The following is a 24,317-nucleotide window of genomic DNA, read 5'->3' on the forward strand; positions in this document are numbered from 1 at the left end:
CAGACTGACCATACCCTTTCCAGGAGCAAAGGCAGTGATTTGATTGTGTTCCAGAGTTAGAAATCAGACCAATAATTATTATTTCACTGAACACCACAGAATTAGAGGATTAAGGGATTTAGAGGTGAAATGAACCTTGGTTCTTGGTTTTTCCAACCATCTTATTTTCTCTGAACTTAATTTCCTGATCTATAAAATGGGTTGCTGTAAGAATCAAATAAGATGATGTTTTATGTAAAGGGTTTTGCAAATTTTAACACATACTATATCCGCCCAAGCTCTTTCTCCCTCCGTGCTGACTTTCCTGCTTTGGACCAGTATTGGTGACCCTTCGCTGAACTTTCTCCCTAGACCTTCGGATTTAGTAGTCAGTGAAACCTGGTTCAACCTACCTCAGCATTATATACTCAGATTGTGACTTCGGTTATCCCTCTCCCTGAGAGGATTCTTTCCCTAAATTCTTATCAATTACCCTTAAACACCAGCACTTTTCACTTTCATTCAAATCATGTTCAATCATCTAAGGTATTTTTTTTTAAGCAACAACCATTGGGGTACTAAAGTCTGAAGAAATGGGCTATAAATGGGATGTGTACAATGTGAGTTTAAGGAAAGTTTTGGGAGCTACTTATGGGAGGGGAAGTCATTACATAAGAGAGGCATGCCATAGACATGAAGTTACAGGACATACAATTTCAAGCCAGGAAAAGCCTTCATCTCTGGCTCCCACCACAGGCAATGTTTGGCCAAGGTGGATTCCCCAGGGCATGACTTTATCCATTACACATGGCTTTCAGCTTCATCCAGAGGTCAAGCTGGTCCGTGCCAGAAGCCAAGGATTCTCAGCCAGGTTGAGATATTTCATCAAGGCAAGAGCAAGTGAGTGGGGGGTAAGAAGAGAGCTCTGAATGATTTATCCTGCTTAGCCCAGGGCAGTCAGCCTGGTCAGACCCAGAATCATCAAATGTTCGAGCTAGCAGGGACCTTGGAGATCATCTGTCTAGCTCAATGTTTTTCTTTTACAGATAAAAGAGAGACTTCGGACTTGCCTGAAGTCATATGACCAATCAGTAGTTTCTGACCCTAAATCCAATGCTCCTTCCATCCCATTACATGCTTCTAGTTCAATCTAGCATTCTGAGTTCTGGCTCAGGATGCTACCGCCCTGAGATCAGTGAAATATAAGGAATGAGGTTAGAATGAAGACACTTTCTTGGGAGGGGGAAAACCAGATGAAAAGATGTGATGGTCTCAACTCCAACCTATGATCTTAAGGAAAAGTGAGAAAAGTAACTTGGATCCATTAGTCAGAAGGAGATAAGACTGAGTAGGGTCCTAAAAAAGAGACCCCTCCTTTGGTTTCTGGATGATTAGTATATAAAGAAAAGTGGCAAGCTCTTCAGTTCACTAGAGTAGGAAGAAATTTAGGTGAGTTACAATGTAGAATTTCTCTACCAACAGTTGTTAGCCAGCTAGCCAATAACTAAAGAAAGCTACTAAAGCCCACTCCTGGAGGACTTTAAAACAGTGGGAAATGCTCATCTCCACCTAGGATGCTTTGGTGAGGATGGGAGGGACCAGGCTGCTCAAAATTCTGAGGTCTAGGCAATGGAAGAGGAAGAGACCCAAGATTCTGCACTCAAGAAGATGGTGATCTGAGAGAGACAGAGACAGAACCCAAACCTTTCCCTCAAGGAACTCCTGATCTAGCCAGTACTTGCACATGGAGATCTACAGAGTTTACAGGATAAAATAGAGGGTACAGTCAATCAGGGCTGAAAGTTCAGGGGAGAAAAAGATCTCTATGGGTCAGTGGGCAGTGGAGAAGGACATGGGACTTGAGCTGAGCTTTAAAGGGGACAGAGAGCTGCTGTCAAGAATCTGAAGGGTTGTTGTATAGGAGAGGGATTATATTTATTTTGCTGGGCTGTATGAGACAGACTCAGGAGCAATATCAGGGAGAGGATGAGGAGGGGGAGTTTCCAGGACGCTGGTTTCACCTTGACATAAGGATTAACTTCCTACTGGATCAACCAACTTTGAGGTACTAGTGATACAAAGAAAAAAAAATGGAACCATCCCTACTCTCAAGGGGTTAATGTTCTATAAAGAGCCCACTAATGAAATGAGACCACTAATGTTATCTCATTTAACAAAGAGAGCTATCCAAAAGTAGAAAAGACTGCCTAGAAAGGATGGGAGGCAGAAACCTGTCACTGAAAATCTTCAAAGGAAGTATAGACAAACACTTGCCAAGGCTGTGGTTGAGCTAGGTACAATTTGAATTAGTGACCTCTGAGGTCCCTTCCAATTCTGAGGTTCTGTGATTCTGTAACTTCTGAAAGGTCTGCCGAAGGCCGGTGTTTCCAGAATTCCTCGAATCCCCAGACTAATTGCATCTGATCATCCTGGATGGGGCCCAAGGAGGTCTGTTCTTATTGGCTTCTGTCTTTCCCCTAGCCCTACTCATCTGAGAAAAAGCTACCAGAAGGGAGAGAGAGCCAAAGCAGGAGGGGCCGGGCTGGCCTGGCCTGGCCTGGCCTGGAGGACACTCTTCAGGAAGGAAGTGCTACAACTCCCATGCTCTGGAGTGATCCCTGCCCTCCTGCCCCAGCCCAAGGAATTTCTCTTCGGCCTGAAGAAAACATAGGGAAGGAGGTGACTGGAGCCCTTGTCCCAGATTCAGAATGGAGCCCCTAGAGGTTTGAGGGGTGGAGTGGGGTAGGTGTGGGAGGGAGTTCAAGAGCATTAGCGATTCAGTGACAGAATTATTCATTTAGAGAGGATCCCAGCCAGCAAATGAGCTTGTACAGACTTCTCTGCCTGGTATGAAAAGGCCCTCCACAGTGTATCCCCAACCTTTTTTCCCCCATCTTATCATATCCCACACTCCAACCCAACCACTCTCATACCTTACTAAACCTACTGCCCATGGGGAAATGCCTTCTCCCCCACTTTCTTTCTAACAACCCAAAGCCTACCTATCCTTCCTCCAGTGTCCAAATCCAGCTGAGGCAGTCTGGCAAAGTGGGAAAGTTACCAGATCTGGAGTCAGGTCCTGGGGTCAGGTTTCCTATCTGTATGACCTTGGGCAAGTCATTAACCACTGGATTACCCCCTCTGTAAAATGAGGGGTTGAACTAGATGTCCTCTAAAGTCCCTTTCAGCTCTGAATTAAAGATTTATGATCAAATCACTCTTCCCCCATGAAATACTGTCTGACCATAGCAAAACAGAAGGGATGGAACTCAGACTAGGGGAAGGTAAAAGAATACAAATGAGAGAAGTGGGTGTGTAGGGGGGTGAACAATGAGTGACACCTTCAACAATATGACTTTTCATAAGTGTATGAGTTTTTCATGCCAGAAAACCTTACCCTCTATATTTATAATAAATCACATCAGAAGAGGCAGCATGGCTTAGTGGACAGAGGGTTGACCTGTGCATCCACAAAAACCTGGGTTCAAGTCCTGGATCTCTAGTTACATGCTTGAGGACACAAGACATAATTTCTCAGTCCCCCAGGCCACTCTCTGAATACATTACAGAGAAACTGATGAGCTGTACTAGTACAAGGGAGGTTTCACACCTGGGATTCCCCACAGTGATGAAATCCCAGCTCAAGACCCAAAAAGGAAAAAGAAGTCAAATCATATGTGTTACTGTAAAGTCACCAAACCTCTGCCACAAAGTAACATACAAGAGATACAATTTCCCAACCTTCCCTAGATGCACAAAAGCCTATTCAGTGCTTTATTATTTGTGATTCATCTAGGATAGCAATGGGGATAGTGTCTTCATTAATGGTGGGAGAGAACTTCTAAATGAGGAAACCCCTCTACCAATGAAGATCACCACTTTCTCTAAACTTAACATGGTGCCATGGACATAATAAGTGTTTAATAAAGGCTTTATCTGTGGAATAGTCTTAGAGAACTGCCTAGGATAGTTAATGATTAATGACATTAATGAAGATTAATGACTTGCCCCAGGTCACAGAGACCCATTCATCTGACCCTTTTTCAATCCCATCCCACTTTGAGTCAGCAGAGACAGTCCTGGCCTTGGAATCAGGAAGGTCTGAGTTTAAAGCTTTATGACCCTGGGCTAGTCACTTGACTTTCTCCAGTGCAGCCCTCAGCAAACCTTAAAACTTAATACTAAAGATATGCTACTTATTAGCCTCCCAGTCCCTTAAGCAACTCCCTGGAACTATAAATTGCAAAGCAAGTGCTAATCCATTTTGGTAAAGGGGGAATTCCTTATATTACTGAAATTTTGGGTCTAGTTTCCTATCCACCCCCCCCCCCAAAATGTGCAAAGCACTGGTAGATGCCATCAGAACACAAAGATGAATCAAAACATAGCCCCTGTCCTGAGGGAGCTTATAATCTAGTAGTAGAGATAAAGTAAATACATATACACCTATAATATAAATTTTTTATAATGCTATCATGACATAGCAGAGATTAAAACTGAAAGATTCTCACCCTCTCTTTGAGTGAGCCTATGGAGCTAGCAGATGAAAATTATAGGATCCAAACATGCCCTCTACAATCTGGCCCCAACCTCCTTGAGACCAGCCTTATCATCAGCTACTCATCTTTGTAAAGCCTGAGACCCAGCCAGGTTAGGATACTTTCATTCACTCCCTTCCCTGGAATGCCTATCTCTCACCTCCATTTACCCAAACCCCACTCATTCTTCAGCCCCTGACTGAAGTCTGCCCCCCCATAAAGATTTCAGAGGTCTCACAAACCCACAATAATTTCTCTTTTCCTCCTTTGAATACTTCCTTATTTCATCTAAATCACCCTTTTAGAATTACATATTTTAAATTTTAATTATATATTCTAATGATTGCATATGTATATATGTATACATGTATGTATGTGTGTATGCATATGGTCTTATATGGCCATTTAATGGTTTCATGTATATATACCTTATAACCTAATGGATTAAAAATTGGTAAAGGTAAGAGCTGTACCTTGTACTGCCTTGTATCCTCTACAGTGTCTGAAATAAGTCAGGCCCATCACAAGTGCTCAATAAATGCTTATTGATTGATATTGACACCGAAGGTACAGTGAATCAGACATGATTACAATTATCTGTCCCCTGTAAGCAATACTGAGGACTATGTGGTCCCACCTAGGACTCTCATAATAGTTCACCAACTAAATTATTAATAATATCCCCATCTACCCTCTACTCTCTATACCCCCATCTGTTCCACTGCATCCTCCACCCCAACTGGCCCCATACCTGTCAGTGCCAAGGAGGGGACTGCTGGTTGAAATGGGACTGGGTGGGCCAAAAGAGTTGCCCAGAGTTCCATTCCTCAGCGGTGTCTCAGAACCGTAAGTCTGTGTAGTTAAGAGAGGTGGGCTCTTGGGCTCAGTGTCCTGGGTTCGGGGTCCAGCCACAGCTGTTCGAGCCACAGATTCAACATAGCTCCTGGGTTCTGCAAAAGGCAAAGGAATGCTATTAGGCTGAGTAGATGATAGAAGACTAGACAAGGCTCTGGAGATAAAAAATGCTTAGCCTAGCTTGCCTCCTCTTTACCTCTAGTGGATATAAGCACATGGAGAGAAAGGATTTGAAATAGATCTTTACAAAACCCCAAACTGAAAAAAAGGCACACAGATTAAACTTTGGTCTGCCCCATACCCTTCACCCTGAATTTAGGATAGATACCTATGACACTTCCAGAGAACTACTAGACTTTTCCCATTTACCAGATTTCTACTGAACTGAATGTCTTCAAGAAATTCAATTTAATAGTCATTTAATTAAGTGCTTGCTATGTGTAGGGCACTGAATCGGTCACTGAGGAAGGTACAAAATTTAGATAAAACCCAATCCCAGCCTTCTGGGTCATATGATCTAGTAGAGGGATATAACAAATATACATTTAACTACAGACAATAATACATGCCAGGTGCATTAGGCCATGCCCATTAACAAACTTTCCTGTGGACTGCTCATGTCAAAAAGAAAGGCCACAAGGCCTGGGCTTCCAGAGTTATGTATGGCCCTTAGGCCCATACATTCTCTACACAGATGCCTCACTACCATACTACTTAACATTGGTGCCTATTCTTTCCCAAAGACACTGCATGCATTGGTAAGAAAGCGTGCCCCAGCTTTATAGATACAATGTTGCTTTGCTTTCTGTTTAATAAATATTTAGAAGAAGAAAAAAATAAGCATATTACAAATTGTTGCATTAGGCTCTAGGATGGGAAAAGTTTGTTACAGATTAGAGAGACTTTAAAGGCTGAGTAGGGATTTAATATGCAAAAGGAAAGAAGAGATGTTCCCAGCACAGGAACAGTGAGAGCAAAGGGTCACAACTGGGGAAAGTACCAGGGCATGTTCAAGGGAGAGGAAGAATTCACTTACTAGAGGATGCGAGTATAGAGAAAGGAGTAATAGTATAGAAACGTAGGGTGAAAGGTTAAGATAGCCCCCAGATCATAATGGCTTTAAATGCCCGGCAGGGAAGTTTGAGCCATACTCATGACACAATGTGGTGCCATGGAAGATTTGTGAGCAGAGCACTGTTGAGTCCAGATCTATGAATAAGGAAGACCACTCTAGCAATGGAAGAGAGAATGACTTGGAAAGGGACAAAGTGGAGTTGGGAAGACCTTAGGAAGTTATTGCAATAGTCCAGTGGGTGATAATAAGTCCTTGATACCACTATGGTGGGTACAAGAGGTATAGAAGGAGAAATATACAAGAGATACCAGGGAGGTAGACTCCATGTCATCCTGCATTTGAGAGGCTCCACATGAAGCCACAAGGGATATCCCAGGTCATCCCTCCAAAATTCTCAACATACCCTTGTCATAATCCAGGTTAGAAATAAGAACAGATGTTCACTACAATACTTTTCCTCTTCTTTCTGCCCCTACTTATTATTCTTTGCAACCTCTGTGGGTCTTCCTCCCCAGAGTTCCCAAGTCCCTTTTCAGCAATGGGAACACAGAACAAATCAAGATTTGAACATTTCTGGGCATCAAATTCAGCACAAAGCATGTGTTATGTACCTACTGTGTATCAGGCACTATGTCAGATCATGGAGATAGAAAGAAAAAAGGAGGACAAGTCCCTTGGCCCCCAAAAGCTATGTGTACCACTATGGACAGTTTTTCTTTGGTCACTTGCGTGTAGTCTGACTCCAAATGGAAGTTATAGAATCTGGACCCATCCTAGAGGTCAGCAAGGTGGTGCAGTGGATAGAGTGCCAGACCTGCAGTCAGGAACACTCATATTCCCTGGTTCAAATCTGATCTTAGACATTACTAGCTGTGTGACCCTGGGCAAATCACTTAACCCTGTTTGCCTCAGTTTCCTCATCTGCAAAAGGGAACTGGAGAAGAAAATGGCAATAGCTTTGCCAAGAAAACCCCAAAGAGGGTCACAAAGATTCTGACACCACTGAAAAACAACTGAACAACCACAACAGGTTACCTGCAGTGCACTCTGACTCCAAAGAGGAGCTGCAGAATCTAGACCCATCCCAGGTCTTTAAAGGCAGGAGATACACCCACCTCTCTGCCTCAACATTTCTCCAGAAAACTAAATCAGGAAAACCTATTTCCACAAGAAGCAAACTCAAAGGATGGTGGAAAGGTGGACAATCTTTTATTAGATCTTGCATTGATATCGTAGACAATCTTAGAATCAACCTACATTGTGAAGCTGATCCAAGACAGTGAAGAGAAGGTGATCATGGAATTCTAGACGTTAAAGCTGAAAGGAACAATAAAGGCCATCTAATTGAACCCCTCCATTTAACAGATAAGGAACCTGGGGCCCAGAGAAAATAAATGATTTGCATAAGGTCACATAAGTACTAAATGACGAGACTGAGATTTGAACCTGAGTCCTCGGACTTCAAATTCTGTGCTCTTCACCAACACACCTGGAATGTTATGTGCCTCTTCCTGTCTGCCAAATGTTCCCTGAATATCTCCCTCTGAAGGTAGGTGAAATGAATCCCTTGTCTTTACCAACAGGGAAAAATCAAGCAGCAAACCACCTGGCTACTACCCTGGAGTCTGCAGCACGTTCCATGGGGATGAGCCTTACCCATTGCTCTAAGACATCAAGACCAATGCCATGCTGCCCTCTTCCACTGCAATCCCCCCCGCCACCCAATACCCACACAAATACCAGCTCTCCATCCACAAACAGTCCTGAGGCATCTACAAAGGACACTGGAGCCTGAGTCAGAGGCTAAGACACTCTTACCCCTGGGGAGGAACAAGAGAGACCCTTCTGGCTGTAGCTTCAGAAAATACCAAGGCAGACCAGTCACAACTGCCCTGAGCAGGTCAGAGCCCGGGACTGCAGAGCTGTGGTGTTGGCCTCCAATGGGAGACTCCAGCCCCACCCTGAGAGTGCCCTCCTCCTGTTCTCCTCCCCTAGGCTCCTCCTCTTCTTGCTCCTCACCTTTCTTTTCCTCCCTCACCTATCTTTCTCACTCCCTCTCCTCTCCATCCCATCTCCCTAACCTCTTCTCCAGCTCCCCATACCCTGTTCTTTTTCCTCTCTCCTTCCATTTCCCCACTGCCTTCATTACTACCACCTTCCCCTATAATCAATCAACATTCATTTTGCTATTGTTATATCCTTTCAGTCACGTCTGACTCTTAGAGACAACATTTAGGGTTTTCTTGGCAAAGATACTAGAGAAGTTTACCATTTCCTTCTCTAGGTCATTTTATAGATAAGGAAACATTCCAACATTCATTAAGTGCCTACTAAGTGCCAGGCACTGTGGTAATTGTTAAAGATTTAAAAAAAAAAAAAAAAGAGGCAAAAGATAGTCCCTACCCTCAAGAAACTCTAATCCAAAGAGTCTACTTTCCACCATTTGGGTTCCTCTTTATTAACCAGAAATTCCTTGTTCAGTTCCCATTGGAGTCCCTCATTCAGCTCACTGGCCTCAGTCACTTTGACCAAACCTTGAATCCATTTTGAAATTATTACCCTTCTGGCCCCAACACCAATAATTCTCATAGTTTTGCCTTCTGCTTCCCATTAATCATCCTCTTTCTTCTCTGTTTCCAGTTCTACTCTAAGATCAAATACTTGAGTCTGGGATGGAGAGGAGAGCAAGAGGTTAAATTAATTGCTCTTGAGGGGGCCAGCCCCCTCAAGGAGAGGTCTTCTGAGATATCATGATAAAATCATTTACCCAGCCCCCATCCATGCTGAAATTTACTCAAGCTTTTCCCTTTCGGTGCCTCACTTCCTACCCCTACACCCTTAATTCATGGGTGTGAAGTGGAAAGATCAACGAAGCCTGGGTTCTAGTCCCCTCCACACTGCCATCTTGATGCCTCTGAGGAGCCACTGAGCCTTCTCCTCTGCCCTGCAGCTCACCCATCTAGATGTTTTGTCTCCCTGTGTTGGAAAGCAAGCTCCCTGAGGACAGGGAATGTTTTATTTCGCTACCCATTTCTTCAGCCCTCACATGGTGCTTGGCACACAGTAAGAGCCTAATAAATGGGGATTGGGGGAGAAGTGCTCATTTTCTCACTAGGGAAATCTATCTAGACCAGATGAAAGTATTAGCATAATCTCTGGCAAGTTGTTCAACCTCTCTGAGACTCATTTTTCTCACCTGTAAAATGGGATGTAATGCCAACCCTTCCCTTCTTCAAATGGGGCATTTCTCCTCACCCAAGCAGTGTTATGAAGCATTTATGAAAGTTCCTTATAAACTGCAAAGTAGTATACGAGTGAAAAGTGCTGTTATTGCTACTGTCAAGAGACAAGGTCCCAGAAATACAGAGGAGAGGGAAGGAAGTTTATTAAGTTGTTTATTAAGCACCAACTACATACCCAGCACTGTGCTGAGCCCTTTACAAACATTATCTTCTTTTGATCATTACAGAGATCATAGGAACAATGCTTAATCAGCACAGGGAAGGCAAAGGAGTTCTATCTGGAGCTACAAGGAGAGAATGAGCTTAATGAAGGAATACAACAAGCCCTAGATTTGTGGTCAAAAGACAGATTCAAATTCCAAATCTGCTACTGACTCCTTGTGTGACTTTAGCCAAAACAACTTAACCTCTGTGGACCTCAATCTCCTCATACATTAAATGAAGGAGTTGGTCTAGATATTCAGTAAGTTGACTTCTGTCTCTAAGTCCCATGATCTAGTAGCCATAATCAGAGGAGAAGGGTAAGAAAAAGATAAGTTAGGCAAGTAATTTTGCCTGTTCTTCTGCCTATGTATAGGACTGTACCCAAATCATCTGAAACCTTCCAAGGTTGATTCTATAACTTTCCTCAGACATCCACAATGGTATAGTAGACAAAGCCTTGGGGTCAGAGTCAGTCGTTTTCAGCTCAAATATGCCCCTTATTACATACATAACTTTGGGCAAGTTTTTTTTTTCTCCTGTAGGCCCAAACTTCCTTCTGTATAACATTAAAGGATTAGGCTAGAAGATCTCAAAGCTTCGTTCCAGTTCTAAATTCCATGACTCCTTACAAATGTTATTTTCCACTTTTAAATTCCTTTCAGGACCAGCCCCAAAGGGCAGGCAGAAGTGTATGATGTTGGGGGTGGGGCAAATTTAGAAAGGAGGCTTGTATATGGGGTTGGGTTCTTCATTCTCAGCATTCCAAGAAGATGGATGAGACCCAAATGTCAAATCTGGCTTCCCAGAGCCCAGCCTGTCTGATAAGTCCTGGAGTCAAGGAGGTGATTCTACCGTAGGACCACTGGTGCTACCTGCCCTCCCTTTCTTCAGCTCTAGGTACCAGTCAGTGCTTGGGGTAGCAATTTAAGATACCTTTTTCATCTTAGAAAAGAATCTGTGCCTGGCAAGGAGAGTTCACACCCAGAGAGAAGTGGGTGTTGGAAGGCAAGAGAGAAGACCTCATGGACTCACAGAAACACAAATGTTACAGCTGAAAGAGATCAAGGACTCCAATTCTCATCTACCCAAGGTCACGCCTTTTTATTGGCTGATCAAGAATGTGGACCTGGGTAGGGGAGATGCAAAAGAAACAAAGCTCCCAGATACTGAAAGCACAGATTCTAGAATTTCTATCCTCATGAGAAAAAAGATCTCATCAGTAAAAATTCCAGAGGGCATGTTTACAAACAACTCCATGAACCTAGGACAGAAAGTGCCCTTTGAAACATCAAATGAAACTGCCCTATTTCTAGACTTAAATTTTCCCAGTTAAAAATCTAATCCATTCTTAAAGACCTCTAATCCTCTGGCTACCTGTTATATTATCTCTCTTAGGAAGCTCTTCCTCATGTCTAACCATATTCCTATGGATACAGCCAAAGTCCAAACTTTGTGTTGTCTTCTCAGTAGAAAATAAGAGCTCCCACTCCTATGTCCCTCTCTACTACAACTACCACCACCACCAACTTCTCCTAGCTGAATAATTCCAACTTCATTAAGTTTTTCTCACAAGCCTTTGTCCTTAATTCCTCTTTATCTTTGTTCTAGGATGGAAAGCATGAAGTTCTTCAGTAGTCTGACAATCGATCAAGAAACATTTATCAGGCTCCTATTAGGTACCAAGGACCATGCTAAATACTAACGTTACAAAAAGAGGCAAAAGACAATCCTTGCCCTCAAGGAACTGATAATCTGGACCCAGGTTTGGAAATAGAGAGGCCATGTCCTCTTCTCTGTGTTTTCCTGTAGGCATACTTGCTTATTCACAGAATTCCTAGAATGTTTAAGTTGGAAGGGGCCTTAGAGCTTATCTCCATACAATCCTCTCATTTTACACATGATAAAAACTGAGACCCTGAGAGATAAAGTGTCCTGTTGAAAGTTCCAGAGTTTAGAAGCAAAATCAGTACTGAAATCAGGTCTCCTGGTTTTAAGTCACTAATATTCTTTTCAGGATGCTATGCTCACTCCATTCAGAGGATCATAAATCTAGGGCTAGAAGGGACATCAGAACCATGAATCCAACCCCTTTGTTTTACAGATGAGGAAAAGGAGGATCAGACTTGCCCAAGTCACATATCAGAGGTGGGATTTGAGCCCTGGATCTCAGAACCAATGCTCTTTCTATTGTAACGTGTTTGCCTCCTTATTGCTTCTCTCATTCATTCATTCAACAAAGATTGAATGTCTACTCTGTAATGGGCATTGTGTTCAAAAGGAAAATTAGGTCAGTTCCTACACTGAAATTCCAGGGTATGGTGCCTAAGAAAAGGGCAAAACACCAGATCAATGATGTCAAGTTCAAATAGAAATAGCAGTAACTAAACTAAAAATAAGGCTCTTGGTGGGCACATAATGACTTAGGAAACCACACATTAACATTATCTATGTGCTAATGTATTTTTGTTTAATTGGTTAAATATTTCCCAATTACATTTCAATTGGTTTCTGGCCATACTTGGAGGCATAGTGGGCTACCTGTGACCTGTCAGTTCTATTTTTGACACCTTTGAACCAGGTGGGTACAGGACCTCTTCCTGCATTAGGAAAAGTACTGGCAGGGCAGTTAGGAGACCTAGGGCTGGCCCCAGTCCCACCATTAACTATCTGTGTGATTCTGGGCCGCAGTGTGTTTTAGATATAAAATGAGGGGGTTGGGTGAAATGATCCCTAAGATCCCTTCTATGCTTAACTTTGTGTAATAGATGACCTGGGAGAGGGTCAAAGGGTCCCTTGCAATATGAAGCATCCTACATTAAGCAAACTGAGAAGGTTTAAAGTCATTTCCCAGCAAAGTCCACCCAAGCATTCTCACCCACCTGAAAAGAATCCCTCAAAGGTAGGAAGTTCAATGCCATCCTCAGCTGGAAAGATCCCAAACCTACAGCACAGCCCCTCTTCCTGCAAATACACAGTAGCAGGGGGCTGGGATGGGCTGCTCAAAGTTCCCCAAAGCCATTTATTTAAAGGGAAACTATAAATGTTTGTTGAATGATTCTGCCAGGTCAGCATCTGAGTCTAAGTCACGGGGGAGAGATAAAGGGCTCGATGAATTCCTAGCTCCTGACCTAAGGCTCCCAGCTCTCCCCTCTCCCCCACCCACTACTTAGAGAGCCCAAGCATGCTAGGCTGCTGGCTAATCTACCCCTAGTGTCCTCTGGGGCATTCTTGTTAAGGGAAGCCACTCAGCCTGTAGAGGTTAGCCTGGGGAGGCAGCTGCCCTGAGAGCAGCCCCAGTGGAGGGCTGAGAGCCTAATGCGTGCACTGGCATCTCAAACACATGAACTTTGGCTCCAGAATTCTGCTTAGTCTCAACTCCCCTCCCCTCCCTTCCCAGCTGCCCTTGCCGGGAACCAGCCTTCAACCTCTGGCATTTGGAGGAAAGTTAGCATGACAGAGAGCTCTCTCACTGGCATCAGCAGAGGGGCACAGGGAGGAGGAATCAGAGGAGGGTCTTTTCTAACATGGAGAAGAGGCCTGGGGCTTGTAACATGTCTGCACTCCCCTGGCTTACGTGGTATTTCTGTGGGGGCCATTTCCTTCAATGACAAACAGTGTAGTGGAGAAAACAGAATGTTGAACCTGAAGTCAGGAAGCCCTAGGTTCAAATCTTCCCACATTCACCTGATCTCTCTAATTCCCTGGGCCTCAGTTTTCTCCTCCACAAAATAAGGGATTTGATTGCTACAAGGTTTTTTTGTTTCCAAAATCTATATGATGATGCAGGGCACAACTCCTTCCCTGCAGTCAAAGCTTCAACTGACTGAGAGCTGAAGGACCATTTGTAGCAACATACATTTTGGAGTCAAAAGAGTTACCCATACCTACCCACCTTTCCTTTTCTACTGATAAGGAAACTGAGGCAGTGAGACATTCAACAACCTGCCCAAGGTCACCCAGAAAGAAAGTGGTAGGGCCAGGATCTGAACCCAGGTCCATATTCACCATTCTTCACTAGGCCACGAAAATACTAGAATTAAGCACATGGAAGACCCACAGAGGGCCTGAGTTCTATATCCTTTGAGCTCAGGAACTAAAGGAAGTCAGGCAGTATGTAAGCTAAAAGGAAATCAGGAAGCAAGAGTAAAGAAATCAGGCATTTGACTTAAAGAAAAAAAAATACTTGACAGGTGGCAAGTAACGAGCACAGAGTAGATGTCAGATAAATGTTTGCTGACTGACTGACAGACGTAGCAGACAGCATAGTACAGCAGAAGGAACAATGGGGTCAGGAGATTGGGCCTTCACTCTCAAATGTGGTCACTGATGATGACGATGAGGATTTCTCACACTTCTCTAGCGCTTTCCACCTTACAAAAGGTTTTCTTCATCCATGACACCCCATCTCCTGTCTCCATGCCTTTGTATTGGCTGTTTCCCATGCCTGGAATGCCTTCCCTCCTAACCACTGCCTCTTGGAATTCCTAATTCTTTAAGGCTCGCTCAAGTGACATCTTATGCATGAGGGCTTTGAGGATGTCCCCAGATTAGTGCCCTCCTTCCACCCTTAAATTACTTTGTGTAATTATGTGTGTGTATACATACTCTTACCAACACAGATAGACAGATAGACAGACAGATAGAGGGATGGATGGATAGATGGTGGAAAGAAATAAACAAAGAGGAAAGAAGAAGGAAGGAAGGGGAAATAAGGATAGGAATGGAGGAAGAAGGAAGGAAGAAAAGGAGAGAAGGAGAGAGAGAGACAAGACAGAGACAAAGAGAGACAGAGAAACAGTGACAAAAACAGAGATGGGGAGGGAGGGAGGGGGAGGGAGGGAGAGGGGGAGAGAGAGAGAGAGAGAGAGAGAGAGAGAGAGAGAGAGAGAGACAGAGACAGAGACAGAGAGAGAGAGAGAGAGAGAGAGAGAGAGAGAGAGAGAGAGAGAGAGAGAGATGTCTCCCCCAGTGTTTCAACAATTTAAGGTGTGTAAATGCCAGGGTCATTTTGTACGTGTTTGTGTGCACAGTGCGATGCCTGGAACACAGCAGTCACTTAATAACAACGCGATGATTGGCTGATTCCTCACAGCAGTTTGAGAAGCAGGCGATGCAAATGCTCTTTTCATTTTGCAGGTGAGGACCATCAGGTTGAGGGATGGAAGTGGCTTACCAGAACTGCATGGTTAGTGTCAAACCCACAGTTCGAAACCAGGTCTCCCAGACCAGCGCTCCTTCCACAGTCCCAGCCAGACGACTTCTCGGGGCAGCGTCCTAGTCTGTCAGATGAGGATGAGCTCGTCTGGGGCTCAGGTCATTGACTTGTTTGTTCTTTTTTATTGTTTTAATAACCGTATTTCAATAAAACTGATTTCCTTTGCAACTCTATGTATTTTATTTTATAAATTGAATAATATTATTCTGAGAATGGTTCCATGGGCTTCACAAGACTACCAGGGGTTCCATCACAGAAGACAGGTTAGAACCCTTGGACTGGATGATGTCTAAAGGGCTCTCTCTTCTATCTGTAAAAATTACCTGAAATGAACCCAATAGTAAGCCCCAAGGAAACCGGGTCATGGGCCTAGAGGGTATTGGATGAATTCAGCTCTGCTCTGGGTCTCATGCCTAGTTCTTCCTGGGCCTCTGAGGGTATCTGCTGCAGGTCTAGCTTCTCTGAGTCAAGTGAGGGTCAGGAGCTGGGGCAGGCAGCCTGAGGAAAGTGATCCAAGCAGGCAGTGCCTACTCAGCAGACTGGGGAGAATGTGGGTGGGAACTGGTGAGTGGGCATTGGCCTTTTTGTCTGTGCCTCCTATAACAACAGCGGTGTCACAAAAGTGGGGCCAGGGACCAGGCCCAAAGTGTCACTGGAGCCTGGCCCTGCCTACTTGGAAGAGCTTCTTGGTCCAGAGTGCCTTGTGCAGTGTAAACTCTTACTGCCCTGACGTCCTGCAGGGCTGGGCAAAGGAAACTGAGATCCTAACAACTTGAAACCCCATCGGAAGACAGAGCTGTGGTCAAGTGAACCAGAACTGAAGGCCTGGGGTAGGAATCCCTCGCCCAGTATCACATAGCCAGAAACTCACAACCCAGAAATCCCATTCTTACCTTCAAAGAACTCAGTAACCACCTTCTCCTCATCTTCCTCTGAGGGAGGAAGAGAAAGGAGAGAATATGGGGAAAAGGAGCAGGTGGAGAGGAAGAGAAGAGAAAAGAGATACACATTAATATAGTGAGCAACTGCCTCTTAAGTTAACAGTGAGAGAGGAGGGAATTTAGCCAGAAAAATAGAAAAGGAAGGCCAGGATGGTGTTGGAACTGGGTCCTCCATCAACGTTAGGGTTCCTCTATGGCATTCCTAGTCAGTCCCCACATGGAGAAGGCTGCATCCCTCCTCTGATGCCAACCCCTCTCCACCCTCCCAGCAAGACTCTGAGAGTTGACACATCCCCAGTGTGGCTCCCTGGATTTGAGACTTGAGTAAAGTCACTGTAGGCTAGCACAGGGCTTTCCCTATTCAGCTGTTGAATTTTTTGGTAAAACATTTTTATATAGCCATGGTACACAGGGGCATGCCCATGATGTAAGTCCATACACGTCCCAAAGGCATGAAAGCTACCACTGCCACACCACCCCCATCCCTATAGGGTTGTTCTTCCTATGATCAAAGGAGAAAAATAAACAGCCTCATCCACATCCTAGAAACAGAAAACAGAGTTTAGGGAGTGACTTTCTGGACAGAACCTATATAGCACATCTGTTTGCCAGAGGATAGGGCCCCAAGGCTCTCTGATGCTGGACTCCCTCCCCAGGTGGTGGGAAAGAGTTTTTAGAGGGAGAGGAGAAAAGATAAAAGACAAACTAGGAGACCAAAGTTTTATTAGAGGAAAAAATGCCCTCCCTCTCTCCTCCTTGGAGGGGAAGAGTTCCTTTTGGGTGGAAATCCCAAAAGGAATTTCTCTGGCATTTATACTTCAGCATATTTCTGATTCTATAATGCCAAGGACATAAGCTAAGCTAGGGCTTGCTCTCTCCAAGGACTCTTCTTCATTGCTGAAAGACAAGATGTTTGATCCAAGACAGAAAAAGCCCAGGGAATAACTTAGTTGTCATGCCTCCCTTCTTCCCCAGACCACTACCCCTCAGGGCAAACGAGAAAGTCCAGACAGAGGGACAGCCTGGAAAGGGAAGGAGCAAAGACACACGAAAATGGAGAAATGGGCCCAAAACCCTGTAAAAACAGGAAAAGTCTTAGAGAGTGATGGAGTTCATCAACACCAGGTCATCTACTGGATTCAGTTCCTTTAGCTGTTCCCCCATTGGAAGGGGTAGGATAAGAATGGGGAAGAGCCCATAGTTCTCTGCAGGACTCAGACCAAACCGAGAGGGCTGTTCTAGGTGTTGTATTATATGAGAAACACTGATAAAACTAAATCTTGTCTTTATGAGGGTGCTCAAAATAGTGGAAACCATACCAGGAAAGGTTTGAGAAATGTTTGGCTTGGACAAAAAAAAAAGAGAGAGAGAGAAAAGACCCATCTTCAAATATTTGGAGGTTGTCCTATAGAATAGGGATTTAAATTTTGTTCTGCCTAATGGAGGAAGGGAAATAGGTATGTATAATAGGGAAGCAAATTTGAGCTTGATTGAAGAAAGGATCTTTGAATAAAAGCTACCTCGTCCCCCTGATTCTGGGGTTGTTCAAGCAGAGATCTATCAGGGAGGCTGAGAAAGGGACCATACAACAGGGTGGAGTTTGGGCTGTGTGACTTTAAAGATGCCTTTCAACCCTAAAATCCTAGGATTCTATGAGTGATGATCAGGAGGCAGCAGGCATGTTCCCTGGTGGTCATCCTAAACCCCCCAGGGGGCATGAATGTCAGAGGAGCTAGCACGTGGGAACTCACCAGATTCAGCCTCTCTAGATCAGGAGTTCTTAATGTTGGGTCTATGAGCCTACTTTTTTTATATTCAGATAACTGGTTTCCATTGTAATCCTATGTATTTTGTTTTGTGCACTTAAGAACATGATTCTGAGAAGGGTCAGTGATAGCTTTACCAGACTGCTATCACACAAAATAAAGCCCTGCTAATAGACACTCTCAGCTTGGTTCCTAAGGCCCTGACCATCCCTACCAAACCACCTTGACCTCAGATGCTTAGACCCTAGTTCCTCCCAATCCTATGTCCGTAGCCACCACTTGGCTCCCCACCACGCACCATAGCCCATGGCACTCAGCCTCACTTACCTCCTGTGGGATGGAGCACAATGTCCGCTGGATTGTGGGGTTTCAGTCCCAGGGCAGAAAGGGGTGTCTTGGCAAGCCCTGGAGGAGAGCGCACTGTACCAAAGTGAAAGAGATAAGAAGTTAGAATTGGGGTGGAGGTTGGAGGTTCAGTGGGGGAAAAAACAGAATGAGACCAGATCACAGCTTTGGAGAATGCAGACATGGATGGACTTTGGGAGTGGGAGGAGGGGCACGTCTAATTGCTCCTGAAATCAGCCTCTCCTGGGGGATTATAGCGCTCAACAGACAGATTATTCCCCTCTAACCAGGTCTTGTTTTATCTCTCTGTATACGTACCTCTGCTCCTGCTACCCTCCCTCTCCGTGTCTGCCTTGGTATAGTGAAAAGAGCAGGCTGGGAATCAAAGAGGCCAAGGTTCTAATTTCAGCTCCGCTCCTTTCTAGCTCTGCCACCTTGAAAGACTCAACGTCTCTGCTTCCTTATCTTTAAATAACTATAACGACTGCCTTCCTCACAGGCTGGGCAGGAGCAGTAAGGAGCATAACGTATGTGAAAGCCCTGATAAACTGTAAGCGCATGATGTAATGATGATGTCCCTAGGACAACTCCTTTCCAGGGACTATTTGCATTAAAACCTCATTCTTTGGATGATTTTAAGGGTAGGGTTCCCTATACGATCCTTTTAGTCACTGAGCAGCCGCTGATGCAAGTATGCTAATGCTCCAACCAAACTGGACTGTTCCCTGTACACCTCCAGTCTCCAAACCTTTACTCAAGCCAGTCCTTCCTTACACCTGGAATTTTTTTATCTCTGCTTTCTGAATTCCTACCCAGTCTTTAGACTTCAATTCATATGCCACCTCTTCCAGGTAGACTGCCCTGATTTCTCTCCTCCCTTTTAGTAATGACCCCCCACCTCGGGCTTTGTTCACATAATCTCTTATGCACTTATCAGATTCTAATTATTATCTTAGCTGTATGTGTATGAGCATCTACCAGACTGTAACGTCCATGAAGGCAAAGACCACATGGTCTAAATTTCGTATTTCTCCCATCACCTAGAACACTCCTCTTTACCCAGGAACTGTTTAGTAAATCTTCACCGAATTCAAACCCAGTCTTCTCCATTCATTTCTGCATTTCCCTCACTGTAAGCACTTTTGCCTCTCTCCTCACGAAAGGGGTTGGGCAGTAACCCCATAGAGGAGCACAAGAGAAAGGAAGATGGAAACAATCCTGCAGTCTAAGATGGTGAAAAAGATGGGGCCAGACTATGGCCACGGGGACTCCAAGGACCTGAATCACCTCATGGCTCAAATCTCAGGTCTGGCTTACTTGATACAGAATGTCCCAAAAGTTTTAGTGCAATGTTAAGTGCTAAGAACTGCAAAAATATCACTGCTGCAAGCTTACAAAAAAACATCATTTGAAAATTTAGTTATATAAATTTCCCCTACACTTATTTTATTTTGTGAATTCTGAATAATATTTTTATTTTTTAATTTTAACAAGATGGAACACCCTATCATTACACATTGTGTGTGTGACAATTTCTGAAGGAAATTTTCTCAGACTGGGTGAATCCAATAGAGGAGGTCACTTTGCTTGACCACTATGGCAACAATCATCTCCACTAGATTTTTCAGTGGAGGAGGATCACATAAAAACTGTCATATTTGCATTAAGACCTCATTCTTTGGATGATCCTAAGGGTAGGGCTCCCTGTACAATCCTTTTTGTTGCTGAGCAGTAGCTGGTGAAAGTTTCCACAAATTTCAGGAATGAACTATGGCTATGTATAACACAGGAAGGAGTGGTGGCTCAGTGGACAGAGCACTGGCACTGAAGTCAGGAAGACCTGAATTCAAATTTTACCTCAGATACTTAGTAGTTGTGTGACCCTGGGCAAGTCACTTAACCTCTGTTTGCCTTAATCCATTGGAGAAGGAAATAGGAAATCATGCCAGTATCTTTTTCCTCATGGACAGCATTGGCATGCTATGGTCTATGGCAGGGTTGGGGAACCTGCAGCCTCAAAGCCACATGTGGCCTTTCTAGGTCCTTGGGTGTGACGTTTTAACTGGGTCCAGGTTTTACAAAAACAAATCCTCTTATTAAGGGGATTAGTTCCGTGAAGTTTGGATTCAGTCAAAGGGCTGCATTTGAGGACCTAGAGGGCCTTATGTGGCCTTGAGGTCACAGGTTCTCCACCCTTGGTCTATGGGGTCATAAAAAGTTGGACATGACTTAACAGCTAAACAACATGTACAGTACAATATGATGGTTATGTTAAATTTAAACAAGAGATAGATCAGCATTTTACAGTTTTAAATACTTGACTTTCCAATGATACTTTTAAAGTACTTGTACTTAAATCATTTAATTAATTTAATTAAAACTTAAACAATTCAAAAACTTGCATTCCTTTCCCCCCTTCTATAGGATGGACCAGGTTTTTCTGCCCAAGATGGGAAGGAAGCTCTTCCTTTGCTGTTTTTTATACTTGAGGAACAACACAAAGAATTCAGATTCTAGAGTCTGAAAACCTAGACTCAAATCTCAACTCTGCTCCTTAACTCCCTGTGTGATCTTGGGCAGGACAATTAACTACTCTGATCCTGCCTCAGATCTCTCATCTATAAAGTGAGGGGAAGGGACCAGAGGACCGGCTCTCAATCTATGACCAATGATCCTTAGTAGAGGGTTCTCTGGTAACTCTGGCCAAATACGGCCATGGCTAGGGCAGCAGACACTCCAGGGTAGGATGGGCTTCCCAAGGCAGGTGCTCTGGGTACCCTAAAGACCCACCTAACTAGGAGAGCAAGCCCTCCTCTCTAATGCTGTGCCTGGAACACTGGGTTAAGGACAAAGAACCTTCATTTCAGACCCAAGCCAACCATTCAGCTTAGAGGTTTCATATAACACTCAAGGTCAAGAAAGGCTTTTAGCTTTGGCCTCAGCCAAAGATGTGGCCAGACTCTAAGCGAATTTGAATGTGGTTATTATATGCAGTCCCAGAAATGTTTCTGAAATCCCAGGGGGAGGGAGGGGGCTGGTGGCCACACTTCCCAGCACACCTCTGAAGGAATGTAAAAAAAATGAGCTTTGTTTCTCCTACCAGCCTTATGGAGAGCTTGGCAAAGCTTCAGTGACCTAAAGATACAAGTACTAAGGACAATTAACTACATTAAGCAGATATCAGTACCCTGAGAAACCTTGAGGTCTTCTATCTCCCCACCTTCCTCTCAAAACAAACACCTTAAGAGAGACCTAGACAATCCCATCTACTTTGATATTTCTCCACACACCCCTGGTACCCCCAAAACATCCCCTAAAGTAGGAAACAATAGAACAGGAAAAGTCCAACTTTTTAAAGCAGAAAACATGACTAATATGTGGAGTTACACATGTAAGTATGTACCATGCAAACATATATGATATACATATTAGATAAGTAACGTGTCATTTTTAATATACATATTTGGTACGTAACATATAATAATGACACATATATGTGCAAATGAAGAATGGTGGCATGATAGGATTCTAGGCGCACGCACACACCCTTCTCCTGTCCTCAGGTGCCCTAGAGACTGATAACAGTCAAAGGGATAGATGTACATAGATACACACCCACTGCCACCCCATCCCCAAGCACACGCTATCTACCTCCACAGATGGTAGAAAGCACACACATCATCCATGTGTGGTATGCATGGTATAAACAAGCATAGATAGTTGATGGATACTTTTCACAGAGCAGGGGAGCAGTGGAATGAGTACAGAGGGAGATGGACAAATGAGAATGAGGAGGATGGCTGTTTCATTCAATGGAATTGGCTAACATGGTGCACATATGTATGCATGTTGGTACATGTGAGTGTGTAGGTATGTGCATGTATGTAGGTGTGAGAAAGGCAGAGCTGGGAAAAAGATCTTGGCCTGGCCCTCTTTTTCCTCCTTCTCTTCACTGACCTCTGGCTCCCTTAGTCTGCATTCTCCAACAATCTGGCCCTTTCTCCTAGGGCGGAAGAGCATGAGTGGGGGAGGCCTGAGATAGGCAAGTCTTTTGCTTCTCCAAAGGAAAATTCCCCACATTTCTCCGCCTTCTTTATCCTCTCCTCAACTTTTTGCATTTTAAAAAATTTCTGACTTATACATTCCCCTCTCTGGATCACCCACGGTTAGCTTTGGGAGGATTGGAGATGAAGAAAACAAGAATGAAAGAAAAACTGACTGTACAAGGCCAAACCCCTTCAAGCTCAGCTCCAATGCCATCTCCCTCAATTACCCTGGCTTTTTATGCCAGACAGGGACTGGAAGGACATGTGTGGGTGAGGGGAGTAGTTCCTTCAAGATGGCCTAAAATGTTCATGCCCCTGTTAGACCAAAAGACTGCCTCCAGTTGTGAGTCGGGATTCAAAGCATTACTGCCTGAGTGACTGACTGCGGATGGCCACCCTCCCATGGCATGTATGACAACAGGTTGGCTCATTTTCACCAGTAGAGTCACAACCACACCCCATGGCTCCCAGAAGCCCACTCCAACAATGAGCAGCTGACAGGAATCACTACTCTCTCCTCTCCTCACCTTCCCAACATTAACCCTGCCTCTCACTCACGTCCAGAGAAGCAAAGGCCTCTGCTGGTCTCTTCAGCATACCTCCCATCAAAAGCCATCAGCCCCTGAGCCAGGTGGGTGGCCAGTCACTTGACAGGTAACTGCAAGTTACAAAGAAAGCCAATCCCAATTTTCAGTTCAAGACCCTTCAAATCTTAGCTGTTCTCCTCCATCCTCCCTAGCTTTTGCCTCTAGAAAGGAGGAAATTTAACTTCTCCCAGCAGTCTTGATGAGAAAGTTCCAGGCTCTCCATCTCAGTGTTAAAGAATAGGGGAAAATTTAAAGAACAGACACTCTTCCCATGTCTGTCTTAATTACAACACAAAGAACGGAAGCTCTAATAGGGTCTTCCCACATTGAATCTCAAGGTACTCTGAAAGTCTGGTCTAATGATATGCCCACAAGAAAGATTTTAAAGGAATTGAGGCTGGGGTTGGAGGCGGGATAAAAGCTAATATCTCTCTCCTGGTGGTAGGATGGATTCGTGGCTTTGCCAGTTGAAGATATCTACGCCTGTCCTTTCTGTTATGGAAGAAGCAAGCTGACTAATCATACACTAGATAGGACTTTGCTTTTGGAGTCAGAGGTCTTAGATCTGAATTGGGTGCTGGGGTTTTGGTACTTGTTATATGTATAATCTTGGAAAGTGGTTTCATTTCCCTGGCCTGGGTTTATCAAATAGGACTTGGAGTCATGAGAGAAACTGGCTTGGATGTTGCCTCTAGCACATTCTAAGTGCATGACAACCATGGCCTGCATAGCCTCAGTTTCCTCTTCTGTAAAATGATGGAGCTGGGTGAGGATCAAGTGAGATGATATATGGACAATGCTCTGTAAACCTCTGAGAGCTGCATAAAATTCAGCTGTTACCATATTTACCTCTTTGGGCTTCATTATCTTTTGCCAAATGAGATGGATTGGACTAGAGACACTTTTCAGCTTTAATAACTCAAAAGGAAGGGCAGCTAGGTGGCACAGTGAATAGAGCACCAGCCTTGGAGTCAGGAGGACCTGAGTTCAAATTTAACCTCAGACATTTGACATTTACTAGCTATATGACCTTGGGCAAGTCACTTAACCCCAATTGCCTCACGTCTCTCCTAAAAAAAAAAAACCTCAAAAGGAGAAGGGAGCAGACCACAGAAGCTCTGATATAGAGCCCATGGTAGCTTCTGAGTCCCTAGTACAGATGAGGAATAAAGGTGAGAAGAGAGGAGATATGGGAACTCCAAAACAAACACCAGGCTGCAGAAAAGAGAAAGCCCTCAATCCCGAGATTTGGGTCCACTAAGGACCAGTCAGGGAGGGATAAAGCTTTCCTTTCTTTTGCCTTGCCTTTTTTTTTTTCCACTCACCTACTCAATAAACTCCAGTGGCAACTTAGCACCTCCAGGATCAAAATATAGTAATATAATTAATAAAATTATTATATAATAAAATAACATAAAATCAAAATATAAAATCCTGTTTACCATTCAAAGCTCACACACACACACACACACACACACACACACACACACACACACACACACACACACACACACACACACACAC

General features: G+C 44.1%; 1 protein-coding gene across 21 annotated transcripts in view; it reads right to left on the reverse strand.

Annotated features, from left to right (window-relative positions):
- Window positions 1–24,317, reverse strand: part of TNS1 (tensin 1) — a 316,581-nt gene that overhangs the window by 20,305 nt on the left and 271,959 nt on the right. For 16 of the 21 annotated variants that reach the window (XM_072617750.1, XM_072617740.1, XM_072617735.1 and 13 more), the window contains 3 exons: window positions 18,143–18,235; window positions 16,002–16,040; window positions 5,269–5,467 (listed from right to left, as the gene is read on the reverse strand). In XM_072617750.1, the coding sequence (XP_072473851.1) occupies window positions 5,269–5,467; window positions 16,002–16,040; window positions 18,143–18,235 (331 nt within the window). The remainder of the gene's footprint in view (window positions 1–5,268; window positions 5,468–16,001; window positions 16,041–18,142; window positions 18,236–24,317) is intronic. The other 5 variants (XM_072617751.1, XM_072617741.1, XM_072617737.1 and 2 more) reach the window with 1 other exon arrangement.

Source organism: Notamacropus eugenii, chromosome 6, assembly GCF_028372415.1.
Source record: "Notamacropus eugenii isolate mMacEug1 chromosome 6, mMacEug1.pri_v2, whole genome shotgun sequence".
NCBI classification, from domain to species: Eukaryota; Metazoa; Chordata; class Mammalia; order Diprotodontia; family Macropodidae; genus Notamacropus; species Notamacropus eugenii.